At 35.6% G+C, this 17,109-nt stretch overlaps 1 protein-coding gene across 1 annotated transcript in view; it reads right to left on the bottom strand.

The window, feature by feature from the left end:
• The window catches only part of megf6b (multiple EGF-like-domains 6b), a 187,312-nt gene extending 179,687 nt beyond the window's left edge, over positions 1 to 7,625 (bottom strand). Inside the window, exons 1-2 of the mRNA XM_061888339.1 lie at positions 7,532 to 7,625; positions 3,791 to 3,928 (exon numbers count right to left, since the gene is read on the bottom strand). Of these exons, the coding sequence (XP_061744323.1) occupies positions 3,791 to 3,882 (92 nt within the window). The 5' untranslated portion in view covers positions 3,883 to 3,928; positions 7,532 to 7,625. The remainder of the gene's footprint in view (positions 1 to 3,790; positions 3,929 to 7,531) is intronic.
• Between the last annotated feature and the right edge of the window lie 9,484 nt (positions 7,626 to 17,109).

Here is a 17,109-nt window from a genome sequence, read left to right as displayed (position 1 = left end):
TTTGCTCAATATACCTTTAACTCTATGTTATTATTAATAATTAATGTTATTTATCTTTTGTGGAAACACTGATCATCTGAATGATTTCTCACAATAAATATATATTTTTGATGACATGTTTTAAATGTGTTAAAATCCAATCTGCACTTCGTCAGAATATATAATAAATTGGACCAAGCTGTATTTCTAACAAAGACAAATCATTATTTCTTCTAGATTTTCCATAACCAAATTTTTAAAAGAAATTCAAAAGACTTTGAAATAAGATTTAAATTTGATTCTACAGATTTTCTAGATTTGCCAGAATAATTTTTTGAATTTTAATCATGATAAGTTTGAAGAAATATTTCACAAATATTCTTCATCGAAAAAACAGAAGCTAAAATGAAAAATTTCATTAAAAGTTATTTATTATTCTTTACAATAAAAAAAATAAATTTATTTGAACATTTATTTAAATTGTCAGGAAAGAAGAGGAAGGAATTTAAAAGGTAAAAAGGTATGTGTTTAAAAATCCTTAAAATCATTTTTAAGGTTGTATTTTTTCTCTAAAATGGTCTTTCTGAATGTTATAAGAAGCAAAGTAAAAAATAAATGAATTTATTTAAACAAGTGAAGATCAAGTCTTTAAAATATTTTCTTGGATTTTCAAATTCTATTTGAGTTTTGTCTCTCTTAGAATTGAAAATGGCCAGCAAAGCGAGACCAGCTTGCTAGTAAATAAATACAATTTAAAAAATAGAGGCAGCTCACTGGTAAGTGCTGCTATTTGAGCTATTTTTAGAACAGGCCAGCGGGCTACTCATCTGGTCCTCACGGGCTACCTGGTGCCCACGGGCACCGCTTTGGTGACCCCTGCTGTAGGGTGTGATCACCAAGTAGATGTTGCCTCACCGTCTCTACTGCATCCTGGGTTGGAATACAGGTGAACAGGGAGGTGACGTCTAATGAAACTATAGTTTCATTTTTGTCCAGTTTTAGCAATATACTTAGCAATATTGTATGTCACAGAGTTAATGCTGCTGAGGAGCATTTAATTATCTTCTTAATTCACAGTCAAATGTGTGTGTTTTTTAAACATTTAAAACGTTTTTAACTTATTTTTATACTTAAAACATTGCTAGTTCAATCACTAAAGATTGTATGTGACAGTTTTAACCCGGCAATGGATTATTTCAGCTTATATTATTTCTTATGTAAAAAAGTAAATACAAATACAAAAAAAAAAATGGGTTCGACCAACATTTTAGAACAAGATTGCGTTCAAAGTTGAACATCTTATAAATGGACGTTTGGGCTGAAGTTTTTTTCCTGCAAACACAAGCAAGACAGGTGTCAGTCTAAAGTGAGACGTGCAGTCAAGCCTTTTTTTAAATAGCAGCAAAGCCCTTAAAAGGAACAGTTAGTTTTGGGGGGGTTAAAGACTCATAAATCAAACTCACACCCAAAAGACTTCTTTTTTTTTTGTGTTGTCCTGCTACTCAGGCAATTTATATCGTTGATGTAGATGTCCATATCGGCTGTACAAATTTAAATTACAAAAGAGAAGTGTGGATACTTCTCTTGTTGCCTTATTTGCATTTGACTTTATTAAATGGATTTATATTACAAACCCCGTTTCCATAGGAGTTGGGAAACTGTGTTAGATGTAAATATAAACGGAATACAATGATTTGCAAATCCTTTTCAACCCATATTCAGTTGAATGTGCTACAAAGACAACATATTTGGTGTTCAAACTGATAAACATTTTTTTTTGTGCAAATAATCATTAACTTTAGAATTTGATGCCAGCAACACGTGACAAAGAAGTTGGGAAAGGTGGCAATAAATACTGAGAAAGTTGAGGAATGCTCATCAAACATTTATCTGGAACATCCCACAGGTGTGCAGGCTAATTGGGAACAGGTGGGTGCCATGATTGGGTATAAAAACAGCTTCCCAAAAAATTCTTAGTCTTTCACAAGAAAGGATGGGGCGAGGTACACCCCTTTGTCCACAACTGCTTAAGCAAATAGTCAAACAGTTTGAGAACAATGTTTCTCAAAATGCAATTGCAAGAAATTTAGGGATTTCAACATCTACTGTCCATAATATCATCAAAAGGTTCAGAAAATATGGAGAAACCACTCCACGTAAGCGGCATGGCCGCAAACCAACATTGAATGACCGTGACCTTCGATCCCTCAGACGGCACTGTATCAAAAACCGACATCAATCTCTAAAGAATATCACCACATGGGCTCAGGAACACTTCAGAAAACCACTGTCACTAAATACAGTTTGTCGTTACATCTGTAAGTGCAAGCTAAAGCTCTACTAGGCAAAACGAAAGCGATTTATCAACAACATCCACAAACGCCGCCGTTAATTATTTCCCCCAAAAAATGACGTTTATGAGTTTGAACATCAAATCTTTGTAGTGCATTCAATTGAATATGGGTTGAAAAGGATTTGCAAAACATTGTATTCCGTTCATATTTACATCTAACACAATTTCCCAACTCATATGGAAACGGGGTTTGTATTATTTGGTGCAGAGAAAAAGAAGGAAGAAAGAGGGGGAAATTGCGGGGACAAAATGGGGATAAGACAATGAGACAACAACAACAGCAAACACAACAATAACAAAAACGACGGAACAGCACCAGCAAATAGAATATGTACAAATATAAAGGTAAAAGTGAAAGCAAAGAAGCATTTAGTGAAATAAACAATAACACAGAAAGGACAATGTGCATTATTACAATACAAATGGAGCAATACAAATACCAAAAGAAATAGCACTATTTATAATGAATAATAACAATAATTACCTCGGTTATCAACAATACAATTGTTTCAAGTGCAACAATACATATATGTAATGATAACTTGAAATACAAAAATAGGCAGATAAATGGAGGGTAAGAAGAAGAAGCAAACTGTATTAACCTTTTAGATTGTTATAGTAAAATAGGTTAAGCTTTATATGTTTTATTTTTATATGTATATATATATATATATATATATATATATATAAATACAGAGGAACGCCCCAAACGGGGTACAGTATGGAGTCTGGAAAATATTTGCCTCCAAAAATTTAACAAAAGCATGTGTATGATGCCAGAAAATCCCGTGAGACTTCACCATGACGAGTATGATTTACTTTTTCTTTTGCTTTTATTATCGATTACGTGTACCAGTGAGGTCTAAAAGAGTCAGTGTGATAACAATATAGGCCAGGAAAGGTTGTACCCACCTGCAAACACATTCCTATTCAATAGAAGATGTTTTACTTTTGGTTTTAAAAGGGGCGCCGTTAGTGATTTTGGGCCCCATGAAAAGAATCTTTACAGGGCCCCCAACACATAATTTCATCATCATTAGGGGCCTCTCTGGGCCCCTCTTCATCATGGGCCCCTAGAATCCGTCTCCTTTACCACCACCCCACCCCCCCCCCCCTCCCTTTTCGGCGCCCCTGGGTTTTAATACACGACTGCTTTTTAAACTTGTATAACATTAAAAAAAAAAAAGTATGCCTTGATTTTATTTTTATTTTTGGAAAGTCAGATGAATTCATTCTGTATAAAAAGGACAACTTTTGGGTCAGATTTGAAGGTTCCGCTGTTAAAACTATAGTCTTAATGTGCGCCATCTTGTAAACTGCGCTCATTAACAAGATAATTGCATAGGCCTACCTGACCTGCCAGGTACCGGTGGAAAATGCGCTTTTATTTACCCTTGAGGAGGTTTACAGTGAACAACACAAAATGTATCGTGTAAAAAAACAATTACTGTTACTCACATGTATGGCTGAAGGTTGTTGGCATTCCCATAACGGTAGAAGTGAGCCTCTTTAATAAATATGAGAAAAAACTGTAAAAATACACTCTCCATAATCCTCTCCTTTAGGCACGTGATTCACTCATGAGTTGTAAGGCACCTGCAAGGAAATAAGATCCTAATGAAAAACACACAAAAAAAAGTACTGCGCTGCCAAAGTTTGCACAGATGACACATCCATGATGTTTGTTCCCTATCTCTGTATGAGTGTGTCTGTGTGTGTGAGACGCTGTTCCAAAAAAACACACACACAGAGAAAACAGAAGCTCATCCACACTTGGTCCCTGCAGATGTTAGACTGTATGAGGAGGAGGAGGCTCTATCCATTCACTTGGTAATGTGTGTGTGTGTGTGTGTGTGTGTGTGTGTGTGTGTGTGTGTGTGTGTGTGTGTGTGTGTGTTCTTGTATTCCTACCCTTCTTGAGACATCAACAAGGAAAAGTACCTTCCATATGAGGACCGGTCCGGTGAACAAGTTAGGACATAATTCATGGTACCATTGCATCTAATGGAGAATGTCTCATTTGCACCCCTGGTGGTGAAATCTATCATAATTAGGGTGGCCCCAAAAAAGGAGGGCTTTTTCAAATTGACTGTGTGTCGGTTTCAAACGTGCTTCCCGTCTGGTCAACATATGAAATAACTTGTGTGTAAGAAAGGGAAATGCGCACTCTTTTGGCCAAAATGTATTTAGATAAAATAAAATAAATATGTATATAGAGACATACTATAATAACTTGAAGTAAATAGTGAAGATTAAAAAACAATTACAAGCAATTTAACTAAAAGTCGTCTTTTTCTCACAATTTGTCAACTTTTTTCTTATAAAATTGAGAACATTTTCTGATATTATTTCTGTTTCTGTGATATTGCATATTTTCTCGTAGAAAATATTACTTTTTAATGCAAAAAGGTGCCATTTGACATATAAAATTCTGTCTTCTCACAATATTGCCAATTTTTTGTTGTTCTTGTAAAACGGTGACATTTTTTGGAGTAAAATTATGACTTTTGTCATCATTTTGCCTAGCAAAATTTTGATTATAATTATGATATTGCCAAAACTTTTGACTATTCTATTATAAAATTGTGACATTTGTCGAGTAAAATTACGACTCTTTTCATAAAATTGCCAAAATTTAAAGCTTTTACTTGTAAAATTGCGACTCTTATTAAGTAAAATTCCAACTTTTATCGTAATATTGCACACATGTTCGGTTTTGACTGGCATTGAGTAAAATGACAAATCTGATTATGATACTGCCAAAATTCTAAGTTTTTCTTGTGAAATTCCAACTAATTTTTCACAACAAGCCTATCTATACATTTGCATAGTATGTATATATCAGTAATGTTGTAATTAAAAATTCTGTTTATATCTAGAAAGGGTGGTCCTAAAGAGGTAGGCATTTTTTGCAGGTCTCAAGAAGGTAAGAAAGACAAAAATGTATGTGTGCGTGTGTGTGTGCGTGTTCTTGTATTCCTACCCTTCTTGAGACATCAACAAGGAAAAGTACCGTCCATAAGGAAAACCATTGCATCTAATGGAGAATGTCTCATTTTCACCCCTGGTGGTGAAATCTATCATAATTAGGGTGTTCCCAAAAAGGAGGGCTTTTTCAAATTGACTGTGTGTTGGTTTCAAAAGTGCTTCCCCTCTGGTCAACATATGAAATAACATGTGTGTGTAAGAAATTGAAATGCGCTCCCTTGTGGCCAAAATGTATTTAGATAAAATAAATAAATATGTATACAGAGACATACTGTAATAACTTGAAGTAAATAGTGAAGATTGAAAAACAATAACAAGCAACTTAACTAAAAGTCGTCTTTTCCTCACAATTTGTCAACTTTTTTCTTATAAAATTGGGAATATTTTCTCATATTATTTGTTTCTGTTATATTGCAATATTTTCTTGTAAAATTATTACTTTTATTACAAAAAGGTGCCATTTGACATATAAAATTCTGTGTTATCACAATATTGACAATTTTTTGGTTGTTATTGTAAAATGGTGACATTTTTTTGAGTAAAATTATGACTCTTGTATCATTTTGGCAAGCATAATTCTGTTTATAATTATGATATTGCCAAAAATTTGAATATTTTATTATAAAACTGTGACATTTGTCGAGTAAAACTACGACACTTTTCATAAAATTGCCAAAATTTAAAGCTTTTTCTTGTAAAATTGCGACTGTTATTGAGTAAAATTCCAACTTTTATCATAAGATTGCACAAATGTTCAGTTTTGACTTGCATTTAGTAAAATGACAACTTTTATTATAATACTGCCAAAATTCTAAGTTTTTCTTGTGAAATTCCAACGCATTTTTCACTACAAGCTTTTTTACATTTTCATAGTATATATATATTATTTTTTAATTTTCCTGAAGGAATCAATAAAATACTATCTATCTATCTATATATCTATATTAGTAATGTTGTAATTACAAATCTTTATATATCTAAAACGGGTGGTCCTAAACAGGGAGGCATTATTGGGAGGTCTCAAGAAGGTAAGAAATTCAAAAAAGTGTGTGCGTGTGCGTGTGTGTGTGTTCCTGTATTCCTACCCTTCTTGAGACATCAACAAGGAAAAGTACCGTCCATAAGGAAAACCATTGCATCTAATGGAGAATGTCTCATTTTCACCCCTGGTGGTGAAATCTATCATAATTAGGGTTGTCCCAAAAAGGAGGGTTTTTTCAAATTGACTGTGTGTCGGTTTAAAAGTGCTTCCCCTCTGGTCAACATATGAAATAACATGTGTGTGTAAGAAATTGAAATGCGCCCCCTTTTGGCCAAAATATATTTAGATAAAATAAAATAAATATGTATATAGAGACATACTGTAATAACTTGAAGTAAATAGTGAAGATTGAAAAACAATTACAAGCAACTTAACTAAAAGTCGTCTTTTTCTCACAATTTGTCAACTTTTTTCTTATAAAATTTGGAACATTTTCTCATATTATTTCTGTTTCTGTGATATTGCAATATTTTCTCGTAAAAACATTACTTTTTTATGCAAAAAGATGCAATTTGACATATAAAATTCTCTCTTCTCACAATATTGCCAATTTTTTGGTTGTTCTTGTAAAACGGTGACATTTTTTTTAGTAAAATTATGACTCTTGTACCATTTTGGCAAGCATAATTCTGTTTATAATTATGACATTGCCAAAAATTTGAATATTTTATTATAAAACTGACATTTGTCGAGTAAAACTACAACACTTTTCATAAAATTGCCAAAATTTAAAGCTTTTTCTTGTAAAATTGCGACTGTTATTGAGTAAAATTCCAACTTTTATCGTAAGATTGCACAAATGTTCAGTTTTGACTTGCATTTAGTAAAATGACAACTTTTATTATAATACTGCCAAAATTCTAAGTTTTTCTTGTGAAATTCCAACTCATTTTTCACAACAAGCTTTTTTACATTTTCATAGTATGTATATATTATTTTTTTAATTTTCCTGAAGGAACTCTCCTGAAGGAATCAATAAAGTACTATCTATCTATCTATATATCTATATTAGTAATGGTGTAATTACAAATCTTTATATATCTAAAAAGGGTGGTTCTAAAGAGGGAGGCATTATTGGGAGGTCTCAAGAAGGTAAGAAATACAAAAAAGTGTGTGTGTGTGCGTGTGTGTGTGTGTGTGTGTGCGTGCGTGCGTGCGTGCGTACGTACGTGCGTGTGTGTTGGGAAGGGGGAGAGAGCCACACTAGAGCCACACTATGGGCAAAGTGCCCCGCAAACACTCTTGTAAAGGTCACCACTTCAGAAAGTTCTGTGTGCATCAAAGTGACAAAGATTATACGTGTATACGTACATGTATATTTCTATATAAAACTGAATAGGATGTAGTGATGTGATTACCGGTTGAGGGGGAAGGAGTATGATGATGATGATGATGATGGAGCGTTCAGAAGGGGCAGTGGCTCGCTGCGTGCTCTTCTAAACAAAGCTTTCATTGCAGACATGTGTGCCGGTGACCCCCAGAGAGTCAAAGGTTACTGCTGGAAGGTCCTAAAAGAGGAGGAGGAGGAAGAAGGGCCATTAGCTATACATGATGTTCTAATTAACCGCAGTACTCAATGCACAAACACAGCCTAATGACTGGCTGGCAATGCAACTATTCTAATCATGTTTGATTAGACCGTCCCCTGTGGGTTAAAGTACAAATAGCTCACTATAAGGCGAATATATATATATATATATATATATATATATATATATATATATATATATATATCCATCCATCATCTTCCACTTATCCAAGGTCGGGTCGCGGGGGCAACAGCCTAAGCAGGGAAACCCAGACTTCCCTCTCCCCAGCCACTTCGTCTAGCTCTTCCCGGGGGATCCCGAGGCGTTCCCAGGCCAGCCGGGAATATATATTATATATATATACAAAAATATATATTTCATTTATTTATTTATTTTTTTAAAATCAAAATAAGAAATAAGCTTAAAAGGGGTACTGCACTTTTTGGGGGAATATTGTCGATCGTTCACAATCATTATGAAAGACATGATTTTTTATTTCATTCTAAATATGAAATAAAGGCGTTTAAAAGTCTGCTTCCAATGGAGCCTATAGGAGCCGTTCAATTCTGCCTATAAAGCTCTTAAAAAAGCATTACAACACTATTAAGGTTTATACACGTGATGTAAGTATAAATGTAATGTAGACACGGGTACATTTTTAATAACATTTAGTATTTACATATTTCATTTTACGTGGTGCAATAATTAAACACATCACACGGTTTGTTTTTTTTCCTTTATCACTGATTTCTGCTCACTGCAGATTTCATGAGAGCCAACAAACAGAAAAAACACATCACTTACTGTACAATGTCGGCTGTCATTAGGTCATGTATCATTATGTATTCCAATTTAGATGTAAATTGTGTTGTTTCTTAAAGCTCCAGGTCTAGGGATGCCTAAGTGTCCCAACTTGTCAGATTATATCCTCATTCGTTTTCTGTCCGGGCGAGTTGCATGATTTATTATTTACAATAAACTTACAGGGAGCATAGTAAGCGAGGAAGCAGCAGACCACTCGATTATGTAAACAAAAGGACATACGGAAGTGATTACGTCGCTGCTATAAATAGTTTGTCTGCGTAAGCGCTTATAATAACAATACAACTAGTACTTGGTTAGGAGTCACGTAAAGAAATGTAAATATCGTATTGGTGCCTGGTTGAATGGTTATTTATTGGATTTTATGGATGGGATAGTGGAGCTCCCATTGGCTCTGTTGTAAGCTGACTTATTTTTACGTTTATTTAATATTTAGAATGCATTAAAAAAAAAGCATAATAAAGAAGGAAAAAAAACATATAAGTCGCACTGGAGTATAAGTCACATTTTTTGGGGGGAAATTTATTTGATAAAACCCAACACCAAGAATAGAAATTTGAAAGACAATTCAAATTAAATAAAGAATAGTGAACAGGCTGAATAAGTGTACGTTATATGACGCATAAATAACCAACAGAGAAGGTGCCTGGTATGTTAACGTAACATATTATGGTAAGAGTCATTCAAATAACTATAACATATAGAACATGCTATACGTTTACCAAACAATCTGTCACTCCAAATCGCTAAATCCCATGAAATCTTATACGTCTAGGCTCTTACGTGAATGAGCTAAATAATATTATTTTATATTTCACTGTAACGCGCTAATAATTTCACACATAAGTCACTCCCGAGTATAGGTCGCACCCCCGGCCAAACTGTGAAAAAAACTGCGACTTATAGTCCGAAAAATACGGTGTGCGTGTGTATATACATATACATACATATACATACATACATACATACATACATACATACATACATACATACATACATACATACATACATACATACATACATACATACATACATACATACATACATACATACATACATACATACATACATACATATATATATATATATATATATATATATATATATATATATATATACATACATACATACATACATACATACATACATACATACATACATACATACATACATACATACATACATACATACATACATACATACATACATACATACATACATACATACATACATACATACATACATACATACATACATACATATATATATATATATATATATATATATATATATCCATCCATCCATCCATCCATCCATCCATCATCTTCCGCTTATCCGAGGTCGGGTCGCGGGGGCAGCAGCCTAAGCAGGGAAGCCCAGACTTCCCTATCTCCAGCCACTTCGTCTAGCTCTTCCCGGGGGATCCCGAGGCGTTCCCAGGCCAGCCGGGAGACATAGTCTTCCCAACGTGTCCTGGGTCTTCCACGTGGCCTCCTACCAGCTGGACGTGCCCTAAACACCTCCCTAGGGAGGCGTTCGGGTGGCATCCTGACCAGATGCCCGAACCACTTCATCTGGCTCCTCTCGATGTGGAGGAGCAGCGGCTCTCTAAGGGAGAGCCCCGCCACCCGGCGGAGGAAACTCATTTCGGCCGCTTGTACCCGTGATCTTATCCTTTCGGTCATGACCCAAAGCTCATGACCATAGGTGAGGATGGGAACGTAGATCGACCGGTAAATTGAGAGCTTTGCCTTCCGGCTCAGCTCCTTCTTCACCACAACGGATCGATACAACGTCCGCATTACTGAAGACGCCGCACCGATCCGCCTGTCGATCTCACGATCCACTCTTCCCCCACTCGTGAACAAGACTCCTAGGTACTTGAACTCCTCCACTTGGGGCAGGGTCTCCTTCCCAACCCGGAGATGGCACTCCACCCTTTTCCGGGCGAGAACCATGGACTCGGACTTGGAGGTGCTGATTCTTATTCCGGTCGCTTCACACTCGGCTGCGAACGGATCCAGTGAGAGCTGAAGATCCCGGCCAGATGAAGCCATCAGGACCACATCATCTGCAAAAAGCAGAGACCTAATCCTGCGGTCACCAAACCGGAACCCCTCAGCGCCTTGGCTGCGCCTAGAAATTCTGTCCATAAAAGTTAAAAGTTATGAACAGAATCGGTGACAAAGGACAGCCTTGGCGGAGTCCAACCCTCACTGGAAATGTGTTCGACTTACTGCCAGCAATGCCGACCAAGCTCTGGCACTGATCATACAGGGAGCGGACCACCACAATAAGACAGTCCGATACCCCATACTCTCTGAGCACTCCCCACAGGACTTCCCGAGGGACACGGTCGAATGCCTTCTCCAAGTCCACAAAGCACATGTAGACTGGTTGGCCAAACTCCCATGCACCCTCAAGAACCCTGCCGAGAGTATAGAGCTGGTCCACAGTTCCACGACCAGGACGAAAACCACATATACATATATATATATATATATATATATATACATATATATATATATATATATATATACATATATATATATATATATATATATATATATATATATATATATACACACACCTCATCGCAGGCGCAAAACTATGATGCTGTGCTCCAAATTTGGATTATTTACAAAACTTGTCTGAGCCTCTGGCTTTACACTTTGTTACATATAAATATATTTTGCATTCTGTTTAAGTTGTTTTATTGAGTTTACAACCCCCTGGCGCTGTTTTGTACTGTTTTTGTACGGTTTCTGTACTTGTTTTAATTATCATGATTTATTTGCTTGTATGTAAATGTTGCATATCATAAATAAAGGTTCATAAAAAAACAGAAACGTATCATTAAAAATACCAGTTCAACATCTTTACTTGATGAAACAGATAACACACACATATACAAACATACGCTCAAATAACAATAACCCCATCCATCCATCCATTTCCTACCGCTTATTCCCAACATGGCTCTTAAAAACAGAACGATATTTAATGTTTATTCTGCCCGGAAGTGTGGCGTTTCGTGTATTATCTATTAATTTAAACCAACACCTCGGTTGATTACTCTGTGTGTTTAAGTACTTTTTAAGCACATTCAACAATACCGTGATATGACATCACTCGACAGTGTACAGAATCAAAATTGACGTCAACCATGTTCCTTTTATCTTAAAGTATCTGTCACCCTCTGGCGGCATGGCGGTGTAACAGCAGACGTCAAGCATGTTCCTTCTATCTTAACGTATCTGTCACTTTCTAGCGGCATTGATCGATTGATTGATTGATTGAAATTTTTATTAGTAGATTGCACAGTAGAGTACATATTCCGTACAATTCACCACTAAATTCGAACACCCGGATAGGTCTTTCAACTTGTTTAAGTCGCACGGTGGTGTAACCATAAACATCTCATAAATAGACGCAGCATTGGCTGCTGTGACGCGAGAAATTGGGTCGCCATCTTGAGGTGGTGATGAGGAGCCTGCTAGCAGCCTAATCTGACAGTTGACAGGTAGAAAACAAAGATGGTGTTCAGCGTTTTCCTCCTCAAATGAGCGGACTGTTGAAAATATGAATTGGAGGATTACTTTTCACAAGTAAGATTTAACGTTGACGTACTATTGGTTGTATTTTGTGAAAAGAATATTACCACAGAGTTGAGAAGGAGCAAAGATCTTCAATAGCACTGAAATCATAGCCACTAGCAAACAAGATTATGACCATAATAGAATTGCTTCTCAATTAAATTAATTAAATTTAAAAATGTCATACTTGAATAACAAAGTTGAAATTAATGAAGATAAAGATTTTAAAAGCCAACAGGGGTAAAAGGGAGGAGAGGGGTAATACAGTATGTGTTAGCTAACTAGACAATCAGATGGACAGTAGCTATACAGTAGGGGTGTGGGAAAAAATCGATTCGAATACGTTGTGCGATTCAGAATCGGTTATCTTTTTTTTTTTTTTTTAATCGATTTTTATTTTTTCAATTTAACAAACCACTACACAGCAATACCATAACAATGCAATCCAATTCCAAAACCAAACCTGACCCAGCAACACTCAGAACTGCAATAAACAGAGCAATTGAGAGGAGACACAAACACGACAGAACAAATCAAAAGTAGTGAAACAAAAACGACAGTATCAATAATAGTTATAATTTCAACATAAGCAGTGATTAAAAATCCCTCATCGACATTATCATTAGACATTTATATAAAAAAAGAAAAAGAACAATAGTGTCACAGTGGCTTACACTTGCATCGCATCTCATAAGCTTGACAACACTGTGTCCAATGTTTTCACGAAGATAAAATAAATGATATTTTTGGTTCGTTTAATAGTTAAAACAAATTTATATTATTGCAATCAGTGGATAAAACATTGTCCTTTACAATTATAAAAGCTTTTTTTTTTTAAATCTGCTACTGTGCTTGCATGTCAGCAGACTGGGGTAGATCCTGCTGAAATCCTATGTATTGAATGAATACAGAATCGTTTTGAAACGGAAAAATATTGTTTTTAAATCGAGAATAAAAAAAAATCGATATATTATCGAATCGTGACCCCAAAAATCGATACAGAATTGAATCGTCGGACACCCAAAGATTTGCAGCCCTACTATACAGTATTATACAAGTCTAAATTTAGTCTAGCTTCAAGTAACAATATTCAAATACTAACATTGTTGGGTGAGACAGAATTTGTTTTTCTTCTGAATCAAATGAAACAGATTGGTGGTTTTAGCTGATATAAAGACTTTCAGGTGCTTATGTATGTTTAAGTATTTGGCAGACGCTTTTATCCAAAGCGACATACATAACAAATACATATAAAACAATCACTGTAAACATGATCATTTAAGAGAAGAATGTAATACAAAATATAGATACAAAGTGTCTAGACAGAATAAACTCTCTGCTGCAGCAACAAAGATACAGTCTATAGGTCCCTAAGATATATAGATAAATTGTACTCACATTGTTTATGTAGGATATACGAATGTATATATAGCCTAATCATATTGTTTCTTCAATTTAAAAATAGCTGACCGTTTTTCCCCCCCTTCTCTGGGATTATATTCCCTGTTTTGATCTCGGACGTCTGGTCACTTATAGCAGTGGTTCTCAACCTTTTTTTAGGGACGTACCCCCTGTGAACATGTTTTTAATTTAAGTACCCACTAATCAGAGCAAAGCATTTTTGTTTGAAAAAAAGAGATAAAGAAGTAAAATACAGCACTATGTCATCAGTTTGTGATTTATTAAATTGTTTAACAGTGCAAAATATTGCTCATTTGTAGTAGTCTTTCTTGAGTTATTTGGAAAAAAGATATAGAAATAACTAAAAACTTGTTGAAATATAAACAAGTGATTCAATTATAAAAAAAAAGATTTCAACACATAGAGGTAATCATCAACTTAACGTGCCTTCTTTGGGGATTGTAATAGAGATCCATCTGGATTCATGAACTTATTTCTAAACATTTCTTCACAAAAACAGAAATATTTATGGAACATGTCCACAAAAAATCTAGCTGTCAACACTGAATATTGCATTATTGCATTTCTTTTCACAGTTTATGAACTTACATTCATGTTTTGTTGAAGTATTATTCAATAAATATATTTATAAATGATTTTTGAATTGTTGCTATTTTTAGAATATTTTTGAAAAATCTCACGTATCCCTTAGCATACCTTCAAGTACCCCCAGGGGTACGCTTACCCCCATTCGAGAACCACTGTTATATGCTATAAGTCAGTAGTTCTCAAATGGGGGTACTTGAAGGTACGCCAAGGGTTACGTGAGATTTTTTTTTAAATATTCTAAAAATAGCAACAATTCAAAAATCCTTTATAAATATATTTATTCAATAATACTTCAACAAAATATGAATGTAAGTTCATAAACTGTAAAAAGAAATGCAACAATGCAATATTCAGTGTTGACAGCTAGATTTTTTTGTGGACATGTTCCATAAATATTGATGTTAAAGATTTCTTATTTTGTGAAGAAATGTTTAGAATTAAGTTGATGAATCCAGATGGATCTCTATTACAATCCCCAAAGAGGGCACTTTAAGTTGATGATTACTTCTATGTGTAGAAATCTTTATTTATAATTGAATCACTTGTTTATTTTTCAACAAGTTTTTAGTTATTTTTATATCTTTTTTTTCCAAATAATTCAATAAAGACTACTACAAATGAGCAATATTTTGCACTGTTATACAATTTAATAAATCAGAAACTGATGACATAGTGCTGTATTTTACTTCTTTATCTCTTTTTTTCAACCAAAAATGCTTTGCTCTGATTAGGGGGTACTTGAATTAAAAAAATGTTCACAGGGGGTACATCACTGAAAAAGGTTGAGAACCACTGGCATATAAGAACATTCTATTACTGTTAAGCAAACTATGAATAATAAAACATGCCAAAAAAAAGTGTCCTTTAACATAGCCAATTGTATGAGAAAAAAGGCGCGTGAAAATCAGTGGTATTCAGTAAGTTAAGAAGAATTAAAGGCCTACTGAAACCCACTACTACCCACCACGCAGTCTGATAGTTCATATATCAATGATGAAATATTAACATTGCAGCACATGCCAATACGGCCTTTTTAGTTTACTAAATTGGAATTTTAAAATTCCCGCTAAGTTTGCTGTTGAAAACGTCGCGGAATTAGAACGCATATGATGACGCGTGCGCGTGACGTCACCGGTGTTAGCGGACATGTTCTCCCAGCACCGATCACGGCTAAAAGTAGTCTGTTTTTATCGCATAATTACACAGTAGTCCGGACATCTGTGTTGCTAAATCGTTTGCAATTTTTTCAATTAATAATGGAGACTACAAAGAAGAATGATGTTGGTGGAAAGCGGTGTATTGCGGCCGGCTGTAGCAACACAAACACAGCCGGTGTTTCTTTGTTTGTTGTGAAGCTTTAATATGGAACAGAGCGGTCAAGTCTCTACCTCATGTCAACCGGCAGGTTTCCGTGAGAAAATTGTGGTAATAAGTCGGCTCCTCCCGTAAACATGAGCGGAGCTTGTGTCCTTCTTCTGCAGCTGTCAAAAAGGCAGCTGCGACTTTCTTGGCTCCTCCATGGCTTCCCTCAGAGACACTGGCGGTCACCACACCTCTCCGACTTTCAGGTATGACTATATAATATCACTAAAACACTAGCAACACAATAAGCAGATAAGGGATTTTACAGAATTATCCTAGTAAATGTGTCTAATAACATCTCAATCGCTCCTGCCCTTAACTTTTTTTTTTGCTTCTTCTAGTCCTTCACTCTCACTTTCCTCATCCACAAGTTTTTCATCCTCGCTCAAATTAATGGGGAAATTGTTGCTTTTTCGGTCCGAATCGCTCTAGCTGCTGCTGGCTATTATTGTAAACAACGTGAGGATGTGAGGAGCTCTACAACCAGTGACGTCACGCGCACATCGTCTGCTACTTCCGGTAAAGGCAAGGCTTTTTATTACGGACCAAAAGTTGCGAACTTTATCGTCGATGTTCTCTACTAAATCCTTTCAGCAAAAATATGGCAATATCGCGAAATGATCAAGTATGACACATAGAATGGACCTGCTATCCCCGTTTAAATAAGAAAATCTCATTTCCATTCTGTGTCATACTTGATCATTTTGCGATATTGCCATATTTTTGCTGAAAGGATTTAGTAGAGAACATCGATGATAAAGTTTGCAACTTTCGGTGCTAAGAGAAAAGCCCTGCCTCTACCGGAAGTCGCAGACGATGACGTCACATGTTTGATGGCCTCACATATTCACATTGCTTTTAATGGGAGCCTCCAAAAAAAGTAACATTCGGACCGAGAAAACGACAATTTCCCCATTAATTTGAGCGAGGATTAAAGATTCATGTTTGAGGATATTGATAGCGATGGACTAGAAAAAAAAATAAAAAAGTTAAAAAAATAAAAACGCGATTGCATTGGGACGGATTCCGATGTTTTAAGACACATTTACTAGGTTAATTCTGGGAAATCCCTTATCTTTCTATTGTGTTGCTAGTGTTTTAGTGAGTTTAATATTACCTGATAGTCGGAAGGGTGTCTCCACGGGTGTGTTGACACGCAGTGTCTCAGGGGAGTCAACAGCAGCTATGGACGGCGCAAGCTCAGCTTTTCTCCGGTAAGAACTGACTTTTTAACCATAATTTTCTCACCGAAACCTGCTGGTTGACATGTGGTCGTGATTCATGTTCTCTTGCCCGCACTCTGATCCCTAGGAAAGTTTCACCTCCAGGAATTTTAAACAAAGAATCACCGTGTGTTTGTGTGGCTAAAGGCTAAAGCTTCCCAACTCCATCTTTCTACTGTGACTTCTCCAATGTTATTTGAACAAA

The sequence above is a fragment of the Nerophis ophidion genome, linkage group LG02 (assembly GCF_033978795.1).
Source record: "Nerophis ophidion isolate RoL-2023_Sa linkage group LG02, RoL_Noph_v1.0, whole genome shotgun sequence".
Taxonomy (NCBI): domain Eukaryota; kingdom Metazoa; phylum Chordata; class Actinopteri; order Syngnathiformes; family Syngnathidae; genus Nerophis; species Nerophis ophidion.
Note: the sequence above shows the minus strand (reverse complement) of the source record. Positions and strands in the feature narration are given on the sequence as shown.